This window comes from Rattus rattus, chromosome 8, assembly GCF_011064425.1.
Source record: "Rattus rattus isolate New Zealand chromosome 8, Rrattus_CSIRO_v1, whole genome shotgun sequence".
Taxonomy (NCBI): Eukaryota; Metazoa; Chordata; class Mammalia; order Rodentia; family Muridae; genus Rattus; species Rattus rattus.
The window spans coordinates 77,964,501-77,985,413 of NC_046161.1; the positions used below are offsets into that span (position 1 = coordinate 77,964,501).

The 20,913-nt window shown below is 40.1% G+C and overlaps 1 protein-coding gene across 1 annotated transcript in view; it reads left to right on the forward strand.

The window, feature by feature from the left end:
- The first annotated feature begins 842 nt into the window (after positions 1-842).
- The window catches only part of Ttk (TTK protein kinase), a 37,599-nt gene continuing 17,528 nt past the window's right edge, over positions 843-20,913 (forward strand). The window contains exons 1-13 of the mRNA XM_032910935.1: positions 843-928; positions 1,215-1,317; positions 2,041-2,194; positions 5,919-6,132; positions 7,194-7,300; positions 10,355-10,498; positions 10,878-10,992; positions 11,107-11,179; positions 11,272-11,366; positions 12,961-13,048; positions 14,103-14,220; positions 17,246-17,400; positions 20,352-20,488. Of these exons, the coding sequence (XP_032766826.1) occupies positions 1,303-1,317; positions 2,041-2,194; positions 5,919-6,132; positions 7,194-7,300; positions 10,355-10,498; positions 10,878-10,992; positions 11,107-11,179; positions 11,272-11,366; positions 12,961-13,048; positions 14,103-14,220; positions 17,246-17,400; positions 20,352-20,488 (1,415 nt within the window). The 5' untranslated portion in view covers positions 843-928; positions 1,215-1,302. The remainder of the gene's footprint in view (positions 929-1,214; positions 1,318-2,040; positions 2,195-5,918; positions 6,133-7,193; positions 7,301-10,354; positions 10,499-10,877; positions 10,993-11,106; positions 11,180-11,271; positions 11,367-12,960; positions 13,049-14,102; positions 14,221-17,245; positions 17,401-20,351; positions 20,489-20,913) is intronic.

Below are 20,913 nucleotides of genomic sequence, written 5' to 3' on the forward strand. Positions count from 1 at the left end.
GTATTCAAGATGCTGGGGGATTAAAGCATATGCCTTAATCTCAGCCTGTTCTGCAAAGGGAGTCAGTTCTGTGGCAATGGATGCACACAAAGTGAGACCCTGACTCGAAAAGAAAACAAAAACCAGCAAGCTCCCCTCCCCCATCAAAAGAAAATAAATGTATACAGGAACAGAGCATAGGTTTGTGTAAAGACAATGGCTCTTTATTTAAAGACCTAGAGTATCCAGGGATTTGGATATCAGCAATTTGTAACAGAGGGCATCTCTTACTGATTGAAGATGAAGCTACAGCTGTAGCTTCTTACACAAAGCAAAACCGAGCATCAAGTGCAAACCAAAACAAAACAACATCTGCTCTCCTTTTTCCGCACATGAAACCGTTCCCCTGGACCACACAGTCCGCTAGGGTAACTGGGTACCAGTGAGGAAGCCTAGAGAAGATTTTCTCCTAAGAACAGCTGAGCTAGCAAGGGAGACAGCATCAGGGGGCTGGGGAGGGGGGCTCGGAGAGAGGAGTTCAGTCAGGAAGTCCGGACCAGGAAGAGGTGGGGGACCAGAATTCTAACAAAGGAAAGCGCGTCTTGGGTTGAAGATGAAGCCAGGGTTCCCTGGAGAATAGCGGAAAGTTCAGCGAGGGAGCACCAAAGAAAAAGACTCTGACTCCCGGCCGGACCGTGGCAAGCCAGCCGGGCGAGCTTACAGACTAGCCCACTCAGCAGGCGTGGGTAATTCCCTAGGACGCTGGAAGTGGGTGCGTGGGGCCGGTACGCAGGAGGCGGTGCGGCGCAAGGAGCCAATCAGGACCCACGCTGCCACGTGACGAGCCGTAACCAATGGGAGGTGGCGGTGAGGGCAGCGGGGAAATTCAAACGTGTTTCCGGAGAGGGGATGCGGTACCGCTGTTTTGTCTGCAGCTTGGATTTCTGAGGTGGGTACAGCGGAGCGGGCGTTGCAGAGAGGCTGCAGCGGGCAGGAGGCTGCTGGGGAGCGAGGGCGGCGGCGAACAGGGGCCCCAGGCCAGGCGGGCGGGTACGACCTATGGGCCTGGGGCTGATGGGGGTGGGGAGCAGGGCCCTGAAGCGGGTGTGGCGTGCGGGCCGGAACTAGTTGTGCAACTCTCAGGACCTGCCCCCCGTGGTGGCTGTGAGCTGGGGGGAGGTGGGAAACTCCTTGCTGCCCTCCTTTCGGCCTATTTTTATTGTAACACCCCACAGCGGCTATGGCTGAGTTACTGCGTTGTGGAGAATCGCAGCCAAGAGTGACAGAAAGACTGCAGAGAGTTGACCAGTAACAAACACATTCATGCAGATGACCGGAGTATGTGCGCAAGTACTGTGACAGTACCTAGAACCTTGCATTAGAATGTTAAAAGCACAAATAATGGTTTCGTCGGGGACAAACTGCTGAAAGTCAGTTATCAATAGAAGGATGCAGAATGCTCTCCATGTCAGTATTTACTCTGGCAGAGTAGGCGACCAAAGGGACAACTTATTCTCATTACCAAACGGATTCTATATGTCTTCTCAATCACTACCAGAATCCAAGAAAACAGGGCTCTCCTCTCCTTTTTCTTTTTAAATGATGAAATCTACTGACTGCCCAGAGGGAAAAAAGATTATAGAAAAAAGTGAAAGGAAGAAATTCTGTGAGAAGTCGTGTTTTAAAAGGCATCAGCTGGACGTAGTGGTATATATATGTACACCTAGTGCTTGGGCAATGAAACATGACCAGCTGCAGATATAGAGAGATCAAGGCCATCCTAGGCTTCTTAACACCCTTACTCAAAACACAAAAATGGACAACAGATTTTCATGTGGGCAGTTATCTCCCAGGTTCACACAGTGTAACGTCAATGTTACTTTATACTGGGAAGGATAGATGTGTTTTGGTTCCTTGAAACTATTCTGGTAAGTTACGAGCTATGTCCTTGTGGGTTTTGTTGTTCTGGTTTGATTTTGGTGCACCACTAACACCTAACCTAGTAACAATTGCATTTAGGTAGGTTTACAAAACTGACGGTCCGTCTTCCTCATTCCGAAGACCAGTTGCAGTTTAGAGATGGAGGCTGAAGAGTTAATTGGCAGAAATTTGACAATTGATTCCATCATGAACAAAGTGAGAGACATTAAAAATAAGATAAATGAAGACCTTACTGATGAGCTAAACTCGATCAAAGTCTGTGTTGACCCCACAGGTGAGTTTTTCTTGTCTTAAAAAGATCGAAAAAAAACTTTTAGAGCCTGTAAGGTAGAGCGGAGAAGTGCTAACCACCTTGTGTTGCTTGCCTAGTGTAGTTGTTTTTGTTTTCCTCAGTGATTGATGGTTATCCTTTAGATTATACTCCACACTTTAACTTCTTTTGTCTGGAAACATTACAAACATTTTTGCTACACACACACACACACACACACACACACACACACACACACACACGACAAACTTGGGAATCTGAGGCAGAAAGATCTCAAGTTTGTGGCCAGTGTGGGAAGCACACTAAGACCCTGTCTCAAAAACTCGAAACAACAACAAAAAAGACTTGTCGTTCGCCGGTTGTTCACTGGTTGTTCGCTGGCGTGCTCACAGGTAGTTCTCTTAACTCTTGTTACTGCCAGCTAGTTTGTTGGCTACTTTTCGTGCTGTTCACACACACGTGGGGTTTTTTGGTTTTTTTGATTTGGCTGTTCCTTTCGTGCTGTGAACTAAGGAAGGCTCACCCGTCTTGCTGAAGCTATTGTAATTATTCATTTTATTTTGCGTGTGAATGCTTTACCTGCATGTATATGTATGTACCACCTTCATGCTTGGTGCCCTTGGAGGTCTGAAGAAGGCATGGGATCCCCTGGGACTGGAGTTATGGATGGCTGTAAGCCATCTTGTAGGCGTTGAGAATGGAACCTGGGTCCTCTGCGAGAGCAAAAATGTACTCTTAACCTGCTGAGCCACCTCTCCAGTTCTCTAAAATTAGATTAATCTCAACACCAAATACTAAACTTGAAGTATCCTCCTATTAGTCCTGTAGCTGCACCCTTCCTTCCCGCCTTACCCTGTTCTAGCTAGAGGTCTCTATTAGTCCCAAATAGGTATTCACTTACGTCTAAGGTCTTTGTAAATGCTTCTCTTCCTGGCCTTCCCTGATAAACTACTTTCTGACAGTTACTGAGATGGGGGTGTGCCTCCCATCTTCTTTTCCTGTATTGTTTGCACAGCCTGGGTTCACTTCATGCTTTTGTGTATTTGTTATTGATCTGTTCTCCACTAGAATGTCATTTCCATGAGGTCAGTTTCCAGTTTTGTTATGTCCGGTGCTTAGATTGAAGCCTGATATGAAGTTGTGGAAGACTAAATGAGTGAAAATCCTCATAGTGTAACACACTAGTTTTGTAAGTCTTTTCTTAGGTTTTAAATGGTTGATGTCATTTAAATTGCCAGCGTGGATAATGACCGGATTAAAAGCAGATGCTCTGTGCTCCATCTTTTTAAACTGTGGGTAAAAACCCCACTAACTACATGAGTGGTGGGTCAGGAAAAATTGACAGCAGTGTCTGAGATGCTAATGAAGTTTAACTCAAAAGTGAATGTGCAACAAACCCAAGGCGCTTCCGCCTGTGCTTACCCGAGTCTCTCGCTCAGTCGTGGTTCCAGGCACACAGCGTGGGCACTGTACACTGTACACTGTGCTCAGTGTCTCACCACTCAGTGCCTGCAAAACCTCGGGTTCGATTTGAGATGATTGTGTATTGTAAATTGTCAGAGCTTTACTGGACATACGTTCTTTCTTTTACAGAAAGGCGATAGTTTAATGAAGAAGAAACAAGATTTTTAAACATTTTCCTGTGATTCCTACATGTATCAAATTATTTTATCTTTGGAATGTAATGTATTAGAATCATTAATTTTAAACATTGTAGGTTTACTGACTTGAATTTCATTAAATATTGTTAAATGAATTTATTCTTGGAATTAGAATTTCCAAGCTGTTTCTAAAACTCCATCAGCATATTTGTCCCATTCGCACTCCGTATCTATGGTCACCTGCATTCTCACATTGCTGATAATAGAATCAAAATACCGATTAAGTCTGAAGAGCACGAAGATGCTCTACCCCGCATTTCAGATATTCAGCCAGAAATGACCACATCCATCTCATTAGTGTACATGCTTGCTTTTATTCTTAATAAGTAATAAAATCATGTGTGACAAAGAATTATTTTAAAATAAGTTGATTTGTGATGTTGTCAATAAATATCCAATTTGTATACCTGTTTTATATACCTGTATTCCTGCTAAAACATTTCCTTAGGTAAAAAGCTATTACAGATGAAGAGACCTCTGTTCACTGATGAGCCTGGCTCCCAGAGGCCTGAAATATCTCCAAATCACAAATTTGTTTTTTAGGTATTTCACAAACTAATTTGTTAGGAAATTAGTAGAAATAATACTGAAAAATTAAACCAGTTAGTAGTGGTGGTGCACACCATTGATCTTAGCACTCGGGAAGCGAAGGCAGGCATATTTCTGAGTTTCAAGCCAGCCTGATCTACAGAGCGAGTTCTAGGATAGTCAAGGTTGCAGAGAGAAACCATGTCTCGAAAAACAAAAACAAAAACAAAAACAAAACCAACCAAAACAAAACTGAAAAAATTACGATGTTAGTATTCAACCAGATTAAATTTAGAGTGAACAATCAAACGTCAGGAATGAGCTGCTCTGCTAGAAAGCAGAAAATGGAGTAATAGCTTCTTCAGATCACTATAATTTAAATATTTACCTAATAAAAATGATAAACTAATAAAAGATAGCGTAAGTAGGAGGCTGGTGCTCAAATTTTGCTCTTTAAAAATATCGCACTTACTTAGTCAGCACTAAGTACATGCATTACCAGGTGAAAATCACGTTTTCAGGACGTAGCCCACTGCTGTGCACACTAGGCAAACCAGACGTGGTTGTCAAGGAAGAGAGTTAGAGGTTCAGGATCACACTTAGCTAAGTGTGAGTTGAAGGCCACCCGGGGGGCTTGACAGAATCATCTGAAGTTTATTCTTTTCTGTTGTGGTGTGGTTTTGTTTGTCTGTTTTGAGATAAGGGTTCTCTATGTAGCCCTAGCCCCAGCTGTCCTGGAACTGCCAATTTCAAACTCACTGAGATCCACCTGCCTCTGTCTCCCCAGTGCTAGGATTAAAGGTGTGCAACCCCATGCCTAGCTTGAAGTTTATTCTTGCTTTTGCTATGTATGATGGAATTTCACATCAAGAAAGCTGACACTCATAAGAAGCCCTGTAGGTTCTGAAGACATGGATTGGCGAGACCAGGAATTTAGCAATGTATTTAAGAGAAATGTAGGTAACTTGGAAAAGAAAAGGCCATATTTATTTTGTACCCTTGTATTTCTTTGGTTGTATTTTAAGTATATGGAAGTAATGTTGGACATTATTATTACTATTACCCAATAAAAGTTCTGTCCAGCCAGAAACATAACGCTTCTGAAATGCTAGTGAATTAGATGATTGATGGAGAATTTTCCAGTGTGGACGCTTAGTCAGAAATAGTGAGAGAAGACCTGGAAAGATGGTGCAGCAGTTAGAGCTGGAAGAGGACCCAAGTTCAGTTCCTAGCACCCATATTGTAGTTCACAACTCTCTCTGTCTTTATGTTTATAGTTTCATAGTTCAGACTTTCCTAAAAAGATATCTCAAGATCTGGCTTCCAGGACCATCAGGCATATACATGGTGCACAGACATACATGTAAGCATAAAATGATAAAATAAATCATGAACACAATTAAAATGATAATACCGGTGCCTGGTGTACATTGACAGTATTGTAAATGTCTAACTATCATTGGGAGAACAATGTCATTTGTTTTTGTTGTCTATTTCTCAGTTGTGATTTTTTTTTTCTCCTTATTCATATAACTCAGAAACTGTTAACCAAATTATGATGGTTGAGAACACACCAGAGAACTGGTTGAATTTCTTGCTGAAACTAGAGAAAAACAGCCCACCTCTAAATGATGCTCTTTTAAATAAGCTGATTGGTCGGTATAGTCAAGCCATTGAAGCACTTCCTCCAGATAAATATGGCCAGAATGAGAGCTTTGCTCGAATACAAGTGAGACTTGCAGAATTAAAGGCGTGAGTATTAGCATGAACTTCATGTAACCAACTATATATGTACTATATTACAGAGGGACAAGGTAAAAACGTTAAGTTATATTGTCTAAACTAGTACTTTTTTTTTTTTTTTTTTTTTTTTTTGGTATTTCAGTAATAGTTTATTGATTTCCAAATGCACAGGGGAGCCAAATCCCAACATCCTGGGATAGCAGTAATTCTCTCTTACAAAATGATTTACAGTATAAAAATGATATAATGAAACATTAACTTAACTCAGATATGTAATTTCCTTGAAAGATTGAGTGTTCCCTTGTTTAGTGTAAACGGTGGAAGGGGAAGATGACTAAGGAGGGACTGTGACTGCACACGACAACAGGCAGAAGACAATGGACTCGTTGGTTTGACCCACTCACTCGCTGTGGCCTGTAAAGACTGGTCAGGTTTAACTTCCATAAATTATAAATGATTGGTGCCCTTAAAGCCACATCAAGCGTAGCGTGGACTCTGGCTATTTTCCCAACAGTGCACTCCAAGTGTCTTCATTTATCTTCATGTTCCTGCTCTGGTCCTTGTTCTAGTGTTTCTGCTCAGCCTCAGATAGTAATGGGAAACCAAGCGATCCAAATGATCTCTTGTGCGATCTGAGGAACACCTGGCTCCTTGTCGGAGTTCCATAGGACAGTGGGCCTCAGAAACACTGATGGGTGAAGGCAGCGTCAGTGAGATGTGCTAAGGCTCTGTGGGCCTTTTCTCTTAGGGAAGGGCTGGACTTGATTTAAATGGGACTTTTGCCTTTAAACAAACAACAAAATCTAGATGTGCTCAGCCCATAGTAAACATGCAACCAATTTAGAGAGACGTGTCTAAACTAGTACTTTTCTTAATGTAAATTCTTTTCTGTGGACATAGATCCCTCAGAGTTATAGTTTGGACATTTCCTAAAATGGTACACAAGTTTAACCTAGCTTTTTATTTTCACACTAAGAAGAATAGTCTACATCTTTTAAAAAGGGAAGTTACCAAGTGTATTTGTTATGAGAGCTCTTGGTTTTGAGTCTGAGTCTAGTCTCCTGTTGCAGTATTCAAGAACCTGACGATGCTCACGACTACTTCCAAATGGCCCGAGAGAACTGCAAGAAGTTTGCTTTCGTGCATGTCTCTTTCGCACAGTTTGAACTGTCTCAAGGTAATCTGAAAATATCACATTTACATTTTGAGTGAAAGCATTAATATGGAATCACAGATTTGAAGTGAAATATTAAAGCAAAAATATTGCAGGGGATCAGATGAGTACGTGGAGTGGAGAGCTATTCCACTATTCGCTGGGCTGTCTTTTCCTCAGAAGGACCGTTCTGTGGGAGCGTCTATGTCCTTCACTCAGGATCCATCTGAAGGAGTGTTTGTGTCCGTTGAGTTTTTGTGGAATAGAAGATAAGACATTTTAGCTGGCACTTAGTCAGTCAAGGCTGTGGCTTCCTAGCACTGGGCGTGTTAAGATAATGCTGTGACACTGAGCTGCTGACCTCACACACCACTACAGGGGCCGTCCCCTCGCTCGTGTCATCCGTCAGTCTGCCTTTTGACTGAGGGCAGGACATCTTCCCTGAGACGTTTCTACCCTGGGTAGCCCTCAGCGTATCCTCTGGCCGAGTCTTTTTCTCCTCTGCTTACTGGTGCTGGTATTCTGATTTCGTGTACTGCCCAGTCGAGCATCAGCACAGCTAGCAGCGTCCCTCTGACAGTACCTAAAGTAAGGTTTGCAGGCTGCTCCCCAGAATTGAGGTAGGGAAATACTGTATAACACAGACATGGTTTGAGAATTCGGAGTTTACCTATGGGATTCCTAAGCCAGTAAGTTAAATATGTAGTCAGCTGTGTCCGTGTAAAGCATACACTTCCTTCCTAGAAAAGCTGATGCTTTCTTGCTTCTTATGGCAGATCTGGTCAGGCCTTAAAGACCCTGTGGCCTTTCAGTAGTAACTATAATTCTTAGATCTTAGAACAAATAAATTGAGCTGACTATAAAAACAACTACATCACTGAAGTTTGGCAGCAGCCACCAGATCAAAATTGTGACTGTTTTGAACAGGGTGGGTGGATAGAGTGCTAGGAGCTACCGCAGCTTCACGAGGCCTGTGACCTGACTCCCGTGTGCATGTATAGGGAAAGGGCTTCCCAGGGTCTGAATCGGATTCTCTAATGGACTTTTGACCTGAGTTAATAAGACCCTAAATTACTGGTGCTTCTCTAAGTCACTATTCTCAGTAAACATAGGGATTTAATCTTTAACATATATTCTTTAAAATTTGTAAATTGTGAGTAAGAGGTTATCTCTTGTTCTTAAAGGTTTTCTTATGGGCATATGTGGGATGTTGAGTATATCTCCTGCCCTCAGTTCTTTCTGCCCTCCCTTCCCCTCTTTAATCTCCTTGGCTGCCCTAGACAGTTTTACCTCTACTTGCATATATGTGTGTGTATGTATATATGTGTATAGATATAGGTAGATGTAGATTATGGATATATGATTTTGTGTTACTGTACAAAATATAGGACCATAAAAGAGGAAAAAAGACATTTATCTAAGGTTAGCTTAATTTGCTTAATGTGATTGTCTGTAGTTGTATCCATGTTCCTGCAAAGGTCACTACTTTATTCCTCATGGCTGAAAATGATTTCATTGTGTGTATGTACCACATTTTTGTCATCCATTTCTCTGTTGTGATATCTATATTGGCGTCATAACTTAGCTGTTGTAAATAGTTTCTTCTTTTATATCTATGAGTATTTTGCCTGCATGTATGTACTTAAACCATGTACATACCTGTCACCCACATGGGTCAGAAGCAGGCATTTGTCCCTGGAGTTGGTAAATGGTTGTGAGCTGCCATGTGGGTGCTGTGAACCAAATCCTGGTCCTCTACAAAAACAGCAAGTGCTCTTAACTACTGAGCCTTCTCTCCAGCTCTGCAGTGCTGCAGTAAACACTGGGGTGAGGGGTCTCTGGTACATTGCACTGCAGTCCTTTGAGTAAACAAACATGTGGGAGAGGCAGAGGAGGTTCATCTCTTTCCTCTGTTGCTGGTGTTGAGAAACCTTGGTACTGATTTCCACAGAGGTTGGACTAGTCTGTATTTTCATTAGTGATGCATAAGATTTCTCTCTTTTCCACATTTGATCCAGCATTATTGTTTGTTTTTTATATTTGTTTTTTTTTTTAATGACTCCCATTCTGACTGGAGTAAAATGGATTCTTAATGTAGTTTGATTTGCATTTTTCTTTCCCTAGTGAAGTTAAACATTTTTTCATGTATTTATTGACCACTTGCATTTCTTCCTTCATGACTATCTTTTCATTATCTTATTTATTGATTTGGTTATTTTCTCGTTTCTTAGTTTTTTAAGTTCTTTGTATATTTTAGATATTAGGCCTCTATTAGATGCATACCTGGCAAAGAACACCCATGTTCTCTACTTGATTAGCTATTTCCTTTGTTGTACAGAAGCTTTCTAATGTTGCTTGCCAGTTCAGCTCTCATTTTCTGAGCAAGTAGGACTCTATTCAGAAAGTCTTTTCCTTTGGTTAGGTATTGAAGTGTCTTTTTTACATGATATTCTTTATACCCTAAGTGCCATGTATAGCATTGTAGCCCGTGAATTCCGTGACTGCTGATATCATCCTGTGTGCTATGTGATGTACACATTGAACATTTACCAACTATTAAAGATCCAGCTTGTATTTGAAAGGAAATTTGATAACGTCTGGTTGAATAAACTTTTGTATTGGTTATTTTGTATTTTGGCAGTGGCATAGATTAATTTAACAGCAGATGTTAGCCCTTTAACTTTTTTTTTTTTAATAAATCCTTTTGCTAGAAAAGTTTTTAGCAAATTTTCACTCTTGATGACTAAATGTTATTATGAATAGTATATTATAACAAATGCTTGCTTTAATATGGAGAGTACTCAAGATGCTTCTAATTGCTGTAGTGTGTGTGTGTGTGTGTGTGTGTGTGTGTGTGTGTGTGTATGCACTAGTTTATTACACTTCTAAATGGTTTTCAGTGGTGAGCAGGAATTGGTAAAGAGGACTTAACTCTGTGTGATAAGTGAGAAATTGTGTATTTGCTTATGCAGTAGTGTGAGGCAGTCTAATCTTTCCACTAGGTCTTAATGAATCAATGAGCTGGGAATAGTGGGCAAAGGGTCCTACATCAAATAACAGTTGTTTTCCCTCTCTTAGGCAATCTTAAGAAAAGCGAACAGCTTCTTCATAAAGCTGTAGAGACGGGGGCAGTGCCGCTGCAGATGCTGGAGACTGCCATCCGTAACCTACACCTCCAGAAAAAGCAGCTGCTCTCAGAAGAGGACAAAAAGAGTTTATCAGGTGGTTATCATGTGCTGTGCTTTGCTGGAGGGGTAGAACTCAGTTTCGGGATACTTGAAAGGAAAACATGATTTAGGTATAGTGCTTAAAAGCCTACAGTTAAGTAGGTGTATAGGAGGTAAGCTGTTCAGAAACAAAGATCCTTACTGCGCCAACCTTGTGTTGGTAACTGCTTAAAATGACTTGGTCAAAGTAAAGAGGTGGCCTTTTGCTTTTAGTGAAGGACATACTTTTATCCTGGGGACAGTTATATGTGTGGAGAGGATTTAAAGGGACAGCTGGAAAGAAGCTTCTATATCCCCCATGTCTTTAAAAATATTCCTGCGTGTAAGATTACTCTTTCTTTGTAAACTTAATCCTAGTTGTGAAATTTTTACAGCATCTACAGTACTAACTGCCCAAGAATCATTCTCCAGTTCACTTGGGAATTTACAGAGTAGAAAGAGCAGTTGTGATCCCAAAGTACAGGCTGCTGGAGCCAGGATTTTATATGGGTAAGGAACACATTCAGCTCTTCACTTGGTTATCTTTGTATTGTCACACTGGTGTGATAACAGTTAGCATAGTATTCTCTGAAAAAAAATCACAGCTATTTTCTTTCTGTTCAGGGAGAACATGCCTCCAAAAGATGTGGAAGTAAGTCATCGAAATCCCTTAAAGCAAACTAACAAAACTAAACGGGTGAGTTGTTTTCAGTCCACTTTGAAGAAGGCGATGGTAGTGAATTCTTTATGTGTCCCAGTTTGTTACTTAATCTTTCAAATCATTTCTAGTCATGCCCCTTTGGAAGAGTCCCAGTTAATCTTCTAAATAGCCCAGATTACTATGTGAAGACAGATGGTTCAGCTGTGCCACAGTTTACAAAAAGGTATGTTTGAATTAGGCTTTTTAAACTTGTTTGTATACTAGAGATCGTTCTCAGAATATCTTACAGTTTTACTTAGTAAAAGTAATAGGATTCACTAATTTTGTTGAGGCTAGGGCCGGATCTATGCAAGTCCCCTTCCTTTGATGTACATCCATGTTCTTCCCTTTACTATTTCTATTTTAGAGCCATTTCACTAATTTTTCCTAGGCTAGCCTTAAACTCTACCCAAGCTGGAATCTGTGCCTCCTGGGTGTTTTGTGTTCACCAGGCTTGAACACAAAATAATTAAATCTTTCTTTGATATTAGAAGTTACTGGGTTTCTTTTTGGGTTGTTTTTGTTCTTTGAGCTATGTTCTTCCAAGATGTCTGGTAGTTCTCCTGCTTCTGTCTCTTTGATGCTGGACTTACAGCAGGGATGGAAGGGGATTTGAAAACAAACTTTGTTTTTAATCTGCTTAAGTGCTGGCTAGCTATTAGTGGGAATGATGATGAATTCATACATTGTTTCAGAGCTCAGGGCTTCAAGAAGTGATAGAGGCCGGGAGCATGCTCTGGTAGAGCACATACTGAACATGCCAAGTGCCCTGGGCTCAATTCCCTAGGACCAAAGAACTGACTGCTGAGTGAGACCTAGCAGGGTGAAATCTTTAAATCAAGGGGGTTGCTGGGATCATAGCATAAAGTAGCGGGCTGTATCTTAAGTGTGTTGTGTGTGTGTGTGTGGGGGGGGGTTCTGTGTGTTGGTCTGTGGGGGGGGGTCTGTGTGTGGGAGAGTCTATGTGTGTGTGTGTGTCTGTGTTTATATATGTTATGTATTGTTTTGAGAGAGAGAGAGAGAGAGAGAGAGAGAGAGAGAGAGAAGAGACTTCAGTAAAAAAAGAATCATTCTCATCTGATATATTCCCCTACTCTCAGTTTGAGTGTCTACTCCCAAATAAGGAATCCCATCCCTTATGTACTTGCTATAGTTGTAAGTGCTAAGGAAATTGAGGAGCAAACTACTTTAGTTGGTGCTTTCAGTAATTGAAGTTCTGTTCTATTTAGGCTTCAAATAGATATTGATGGTTAAGAGGATATTTGCATTTGAGTTACATATTCCTGTTATCTTGGACCTCCTTTTCAAATACTTAGTTGAAGCATGCTGGAGATTTTTCTCCCACTCTTAAAGTATATTGTTTTAAACACTCCCCATCCCTCAAGGGTCACTCAGCCGGGCTCTTGATGCTTTTTATGACAGACTGAATGCTGGACTGTAGAGGGCCACATGACAGTTCATTAGGCCTTGTTATCCCTCATCTGTGTGCAGCCATTTCATCTGCATACTTTTCCTTTCCCACACCCTTATCTTAGCTCCAGTGTACCTTGTTAGGCAATGAAGACACTGGCAGTCATCTATCTCTTCATCAGTTCGTCATTGCTCGGTACCTAATTCTTAAGCATAGTCACCTTTACATTAGAATTAAGTCACTTTTAAAGATGCTTCCAATTCACAGTGCATATGTACAACTTATGTGTATTGAAAGGCAGTTTGAAAACGAACAATAAAACAATTTTATGTTAACTGTTAAAATCTTTTTGTCTCATGGGTAATAGAAAAATATCTGGATCAGAATACCGAGATTCGATTATGCCTGGATCCAAATCAAGTGGAAATGATTCCTATGAATTGAGAGGTTTAAAGGTATTACAACTTTAAATGTGTGTGAAGCAAAGGTTCCTGGTGTAAAACTCATCTCATAGAGCTTTCTGTAGGGAAAGGATTGGTGTTTAATCTCCAAAGTGTTGGTAGAATTTGAGACCACCTCTGAGAGTTAGCACAGGTGTTGGTGCAAGTATCAGAAGACCATGAGGTACATTAATTAGGCATGCGTTTAGATGCACTGGTAGGCCTGGGTCTGAGAATCAGCGTGGGCGTTATTCCCCAGGTTGTGTTATTATTATGTTTACTGACATGATGATGGCCAACCATCTTTAAACGCAGAGCATATATTGATGCAGAGGCGGGATCATAAGAACTAAAGTTAATCTGCTATGCCCCCACCTTTTGTCAGCTTTACCCAGAAAGTGACTAGTTCCAGATGCAATAAGTTGTAGGGTTTCTAATATTCTTGGTATACTTGGCTTAAATCCCTGGCATTGTAGTGTGAATTTTCAACATTACAAGCTTTCCTGGTATGCTTTAAAGTAATAATTTTCTCTACTTTTAGGGAATGGTACTTAATTGTATCAAATTATACTTTCTCAATGTATAATACTACTTTGAGGTTAGATAAATGCCAACTTCTACTATTGCTGTTATTTTGGTAATATAGTACAATCAGGACAGGGGATTTGGCTCAGTGGTAGAGCACATAACTATCATATGTGAGGCTCTGAGTTCAATTCCTAGCACTGCAAAATCCATAAATACATACTAACTAAAAATAGAATCATGTAAACAAGATACTTACATTTTATCATCAGGCTTATTTTATGTTGGATCCAAAATTTCTAACACTATCTTTTTTGAGTGAAGTATAGCGTAGCAATTAACTTGTCCACTTAAAGAAAATTTGTCAAGTTAATGGTTATGACCTTCTGGGAGTTTGTGAGTCTACAGATATGACAGATAGTTTTGCAAGCAATCTTTTTACATAGATAAAACTCTTATTATATTGAACAGTTTAGACCAATTAGTACTACTGCTATTTATGGTACATTATTTTATTTGAAATCTTTTTGTTCTTTTTGTGTAGCCCATTCAAGCTATTCATTTGAAAGACTCTCTGGTGTCCAATGAAAAGAGTTCTGAACTTATGTCTGATTTAGTAACCTTGAAGAGTAAAACGGATTCAAGTCTAACAAAGTTGGAAGGTAAGTGCTTATGTAGTCAACCTGATTAAACTCACGGGGCTGTTGACAAAAGAAGGATATGAAAGTCAGTGGGGGACTTGGGAATAGAAAGGGCTTCTGACGGGGAGGGAGAAACAAAAGAAGATAACCATGGCATGGAAATGACTAAAATTCATTCTGTATTTTTGAAACTTCAAAGAATAACACAGACACACTGGGGAGATGGCTCTGTGGATAAAGCGCTTGCCACGTATGATGAAGACCCCAATTCAAATCTCCAAAACCCACATAAACTTGAACTCGGTAGTCAGGTCTATAACCCCCACACTCCTATGGTAAGATGGCGGGGACAGGAGAATCCCCCAAAGCTCACAGGCCTTGTCTTCTGATGCACACAACATGTGACATGAGACCCTGTCTAGAACAAAATGGAAACAAGAACTGGTACCTGATGTTTCTCTCTGACTTTTGTGTGCTCACAAAATGTGCATATGTGCATATGTGTCATACACAATCCACATAGCTTAAGACAATAGATAATGACCTAATTCTGACGTAAAATTTTGTCTTTTACTTTCCATTTTAACTTTTTTACAGAGTGCATGGAAAATATTGACTCCTTTAGGAGAGGAAGGTATTTTCCTAAAGGGCACATAAAAAGGGTTATTTTTTCCTTGGTTTGACAGCTATTGTCACCAAAGAACAAAGTAATTTCTATATCACAGTCCACTCTCATTTTTATTTTAAATCAAACTTTGGTTTTCCACTAGTCTAATAAATGCTCTAGAGACCCAGGGATTTTAGGAACAGGGTCCCAAAATTGGAAATCACTTCTGGAATGTACATAGAATAGCTAAATGTGGGATAAAGTGTAAAGATTGTTAGGAGAGATACAAGCAAAATGCTCTTAGAACTTAGAGAGGGAAAGTTTTAGGAACCTCATTTGGATTGGGGAAAGCATGGAAAAATACTTGGAAGAGAAGATTTGCAAACCCATTAACATTTAAGTGGGACTCATAGCAGTGACTCAGCAGGAGGGAATGGCTTGGGCTAAAGAATAACTGATGATAAGGGGTTGGGTTTTAGCTCAGTAGTAGAGCACAAGGCCCTGGGTTCGGTCCCCAGCTCCGAAAAAAAGAAAAGAAAAGAAAAAAAAAAAAAAGAAAAACTGATAAACCGGGCTGTTCCAAGGGAGGGGCACAGGGCAGCTGCTGCCCAGTGGGAAGGAAGTGACTGGCGACTGGCGTGACACTAGCTAGTGCCTACACTTCGTGTGGTTCAGAGGTCCAGAGTAAGCAGTACTTTTAGGGCAGGGCTGGGGTTTATCAGGTGACTTTGAGTGTGTGCCAATGGCTTCTGAGGAGAGACTTTACAGCCGAGTAAGGCTAGCTCTGATGTTTGCCTCTGATGTTTGCATTCATGACTCTAATCCTGGAAGCCCAGTGCTGACGAAAGCCTCTGTGCCAAGTAGTGTTTCATCCGTAGACTCGTCTTTTAGTCTTTACCTTGATATTCATTGGGAACAGGTTCCTGATCTTGGTATTTTTGGAAACTATTCATAATTTCTTATAATCTTTTGATACCATTAAGAAAAGTCACCTTTATCAAATATGCCTCTTAATAGTATTCATTTGATAGCTAATTTGATGAAGTAGAATTCTAAATTTCTGTGCATTCCGACTTCCTAGTCTTTGCCTTTATACTTTCTGTTATTTTAAACAAGGTTTATGTGAGTGTCCTAAACATACTTACAGATCGTGGGGAATCATTTTATCTTTCATCTTTAGGTCAATTTTCCTTGAACTTGATATGAACATGAATACATATGATAAGATAAAGTGTCGAGATTTTGAATTTCCATAAAAATAACTAGGTTCTATATACCAGTTTTCATTCTCTGAAGTTTGAGAAGCAGTTGAGCCTATAAAGACACCTGCAACAAATTTTCCTCTTGAGCCTTTCAGCCCATTAACCTGGCATGTGTTCAGTCTTTTACTACAACAAGAACCCTGTTCTCTAGAGCTCTTGTGTATATTGTGGTAGATTTAGTTGAGAATAGCTGATATTTTTGGTGTTGTGATATTGAAGGGTACCCTTTGCTGTACAAAATTTCTGTGTTTAACTTTATTGCTAGTATATAAATTTGATTTATTTTTTTACTTAAATATATGGATATTCCTAAATTCACTGAACAATTCTAATAATGTATTTTTTTTAGTGCTTTTTTGTATGTATTATAGTTTTATTTATTCTTTTTTAAGACAAGGTCTTATTTTAGGCTGCCTAGCTGTCTTCAAATTCACAGTTCTCCTGCCTCAGCCCATTAAGGGCTGGAATTACAGGCATGTTCTACAGTGCCCAATTTGTGAGTGTTGGTAGGTCCACAATCATGTTTGAAAATAGTATATCTTTTTTCTTTAGGATCCTTTTCATTTTGTTATTGTGCAGTGTAAAATAAAATCTGTTTTTTAAAGTGGACGTCTAAGAACAGTAGTAAGTTAGCTTTTCCTTAATTAGTATTACTTTATAATATCCACACTTAAGATTTTTAATTTATTTATTAAAAACCAGAAGCATGGGGTTGGGGATTTAGCTCAGTGGTAGAGCCTTGCCTAGGAAGCAAAGGCCCTGGGTTCAAGGTCCCCAGCTCGAAAAAAAAAAAAAAGAACCAAAAAAAAAAAAAAAAAAAAAAAAAAAACCCAGAAGCATTTAAGTCTAGAATAGTCTCTGGTGAAACTTAAAACTATTTAGGGAAGTTAGTGTCTGCCGTTTGTAAGCCTGACTCCTTCCTTGTATCACCTTTTAGTAGCTCCTGTTATTTTCAGAGTGGAAATGAAGCATAGTTTATACCACATTCCTGTTGCTTAAGCTTACTTGTTTATTTGAGGTTTGTTTTGTTTTGAGGTGGGGTCTTGCTGTACTGCCCAAGCTGGTTCAGATCCCTGGTTCAAGCTATCCTCTCCTACCTCTGAGTCTACAGGTGGACGCCACCACACCTGTTCTTAATTATCATTATCATCAATATTAATTTTTAATGATAACAAAGTTTCAGAACCTAAAGTGCGTCAAGAACCGGAGATTCCAGAAAGAAGGCCCAGGCAGTGGCAGTCTGCCAGGAAGCCAGAGTGTGTGATCCAGAACTCGGCTGCCTTTGCACACCAGCGGCACGTCCCAGACGTAACCCCAAAGGCTGACAAAGAGGTGATGTTCTGTTCCTTAAACTGCATTACTGTCTTTAGTAACACGTGTCTCAGGCTTGATAGGTATGTTGGATATTTGACTTTGAAGTGTTAAGGTGATGAGAGACCATATTTAGTGCAATAGTTTATTTACAAGATTTCTTTTTCTTTTTTTCCCGGAATACCGTGATCAGTAGTAGCACCTGTAGGATGCTAAGAACACATGTCAGGATAAATTCTGTTTTCATCAGTACTAATAGACTGTTGTAGGGTTTTCTTTTTAATGTGTGCCTGTGAATGCAGGTGCCTATGGAGCTAGAGTTACAAGTGGTTGAGAGCTGCCAGGTATGGGTGATGGACATAGAACTCAGGTCACCTGCAAGAGTAATACAGTTTTTTAACCCTTGAGCTCTTTCTCTAGCCCTACAATAGATTTATAGTTAAGAGAACTGAATGCACACATTTCTAAAAATAATTTGGAAATGAGTATTATTCATAGTAGAATATTTGTAATTTGGCAAAAGTAATATCTATATTATGTGGTGCATCTATATAATGAAGTATTACTAATCATTGAAATACTGGTACACACTCCAACCTAAATGAACCTTAAACATTGCTAAGTGTAAGAACTGTCTCACAGGAGGCCATTGGTTCTGTGAGCTAATGTGAGATGTTCTGAATAGGCGAAACCATAGAAATGGAAACTATGGTCATAGTTGGTGGAAACAGGTACTGTAAGACACAAGGCGCGGATTACAGGTATAGGGGTATTTCCTTGGAGATGAAAATATTCCAAATTCAGAAAATACACTGAAAACTTGAAAAGCATTCTTAGAAACAGCAAGGAAGAGTAGCCAGTTTCTTGTGACCCTGCTGACTGAGCAACCTTCTAAAAGGGAGTTTATTTCATCACATGTCTTACTTTAGAGCTTTGAGTTCCCCATTTCTGTTAGGCTACTTCTTCCTCACTTCTTACAGAGGCCTACTCTTCTGAGACCTCTGTCTTCTCAGTGTGCCGTCATGATCTTTACTCACTGCTGTCATAGCTGAAATCCTGGTGACTCCACATTGTTCCTTAAAAATATTCTGAACCAGACATAGTGGTACCCATCTTTAATCCTAGCACTTGGGAGGCAGAGGCAGACAGATCTCTGACTTCAAGGTCAGCTTGGTCTACATATTGAGCTCTAGGCCAGCCAAGGCTATATAGCGAGACCATCTATGGTTCTCAATCTTCCTAATGCTGTGACCCTTTAATACAGGTTCTTCATGTTGTGACCCCAACCATAAAATTATTTTGTTGCTATTTCATACTGTAATTTAGCTACTGTTACGAATTGCAATGTAAATAATTTTGGTGTTAGGGGTTTGTCAAAGGGGTTGCAATGCATGGGTTGAGAACCATTGATTTAGAACAAAATAAAACAAAAATAATGCTAGGCCCTGTAGGCCCTGGGTCATGCAGAGGCTAGCAACGTCCTGATTTCTTCTTGCCTCTCCATCCATCCCTTGCATCGCCTGTTTTATAGCTGTCCTTCAAATTCATAACTCCTTTCTGATGACTGTTTCCTTCATGGTAGCCACATACACTTACATCCCCAGTTCTTATTTCTAAATGCAGAGTGCAAACATCCCTCTGATCACTATCGTTAACATTTTCATTGCTTAGTAACTTACTAGAGCCGCCTCTTAGTCACATATTCCACAGTAATCCTAGTGAACACATGTATGTACTCATACTCATAAATGAAAGAATGTTTCTGAGAGGTCTTTTAGACATTTCTAAAAATTAAGAGGACTCCACGACGAAAGGCAGAATAGATTTATCCTTTGTGATTCTTGAGTATAAAGAGATCCCAATGTCTGAAATTACAGTAGAGATCAGTGTGATTTACATGCAGATACTCTCTAAAAGCCAAATTGTCCCCAGACTGAAGTGCATCTCTAGATAGTACATTGCAAAGTTCCTGAACATTTTATAAAAATTTAATGCATAATGGTTCTGATACATGGAAGATGCTGGGTGTTTTTTTGTTAAATACACTGTGTGTCTTCCTGATAATATGGCTAGCTTGAGTAGAGTATGTTAGCATTAAGTCTGGAATAAAAGAACTGTACTAAAATTTGACTAAAAGCTGGACTGAGGAAGGTAGCTTAGTACAATACTGTACAAGCATGATGACCTGAGTCTGATAAATCACTGGAAAAGCTAGGGGCAGTGCCATGTGCTTGTAATCTTTTTTTTTTTTTTTTTTTTTTTTTTTGGAGCTGGGACCCGAACCCAGGGCCTTGCGCTTCCTAACACCACTGAGCTAAATCCCCAGCCCATGTGGTAATCTTAACCAACACCAGGGAGATGGAGGCTGGCGAGGCCACAGGGCTGACTGGTCTGCCAGCCCAACCTAGCATAATCTATGACCCTCAGGTCCCACATAGACTTTCTCAAAACACGGTACCCTAGTTGACCTCTGGGCTCTACCTAAACATGTGCACATACACAAACACACACTGTTTTAGTTTGCTTTTGTGGTGGTTTAAATATGCTTGGCCCATGGGAAATGCTACTATTAGGTATGGCCTGTTTGGAGTTGGTGTGGCTTTAGTGGAGGAAGTGTATCACTGTGAGGGTGGGCTTTGAGGTACTATGCTCAAGCTCCACCCAGTGGAAGAGACCTTCCTCTGGCTGCCTGCAGAAGGGAATCTCCTTGCTGTTTTCGGATCAAGATGTAGAACTCTGGACTCCTCCATCTCCAAGTTCACTGCATGATGCCATACTTCCTACCATGATGATAATGAACTCAACCTCTGAAACTGTAATCAGTCCCAATTAAATGTCCTTTATAAAAGGTGTCTTCACAGCAATGGAAACCCAAACCAAGACAGCTTTGCTTTTCATAGTTTTATTATTTCAAAGGTTAAACTATTATGTCTAATTCTCTTAAGTCATGGAATTTTAAATTTTTCTTTTAGCAGAAGTGTACCACTGTTGAGCAACTTGCCTTTTCTGTTTCAAAGCAGTCACCACCATTATCAGTTCCTAAATGGATTGATCCAAAGTCTGTCTGTGAGACACCTAGTAGCAGTTCCTTGGATGATTACATGAAATGGTAATTACCTTTTTCTCTGAGCTCAGAATGCAAGTGATAAATAGAAAGAAGACAGGCTTTCAGGTCAAACTGTATTGGATTGAACCTGCTCTCTCTGCTCTCTTATTTAGAGACTTGGAAATTACTTTTTTTTTTTTTTTCCTCAGCATCAGTTTTGGGCGTCTATAAAATCCAAGGGGGAAAGCAAATTACGATTACATAAATATTGTCTTCATGTATAATTATTCTGTTTTTAAGGACTGTTATAAAAGTATTCTCTGTCATATCGTAGTCTTACAGCTTGGAAATCTAAGTATGCAGTCTAGGTCTTTTGCTCGTGAACGTGTATGCTTCTCTGGTTGAGAAACCCTTTAAAGAAAATTTAGCATTCTTAGAATGAAACAGGATAGATAGATATTTCCATGTATGAAGTGGTAATTGGCATG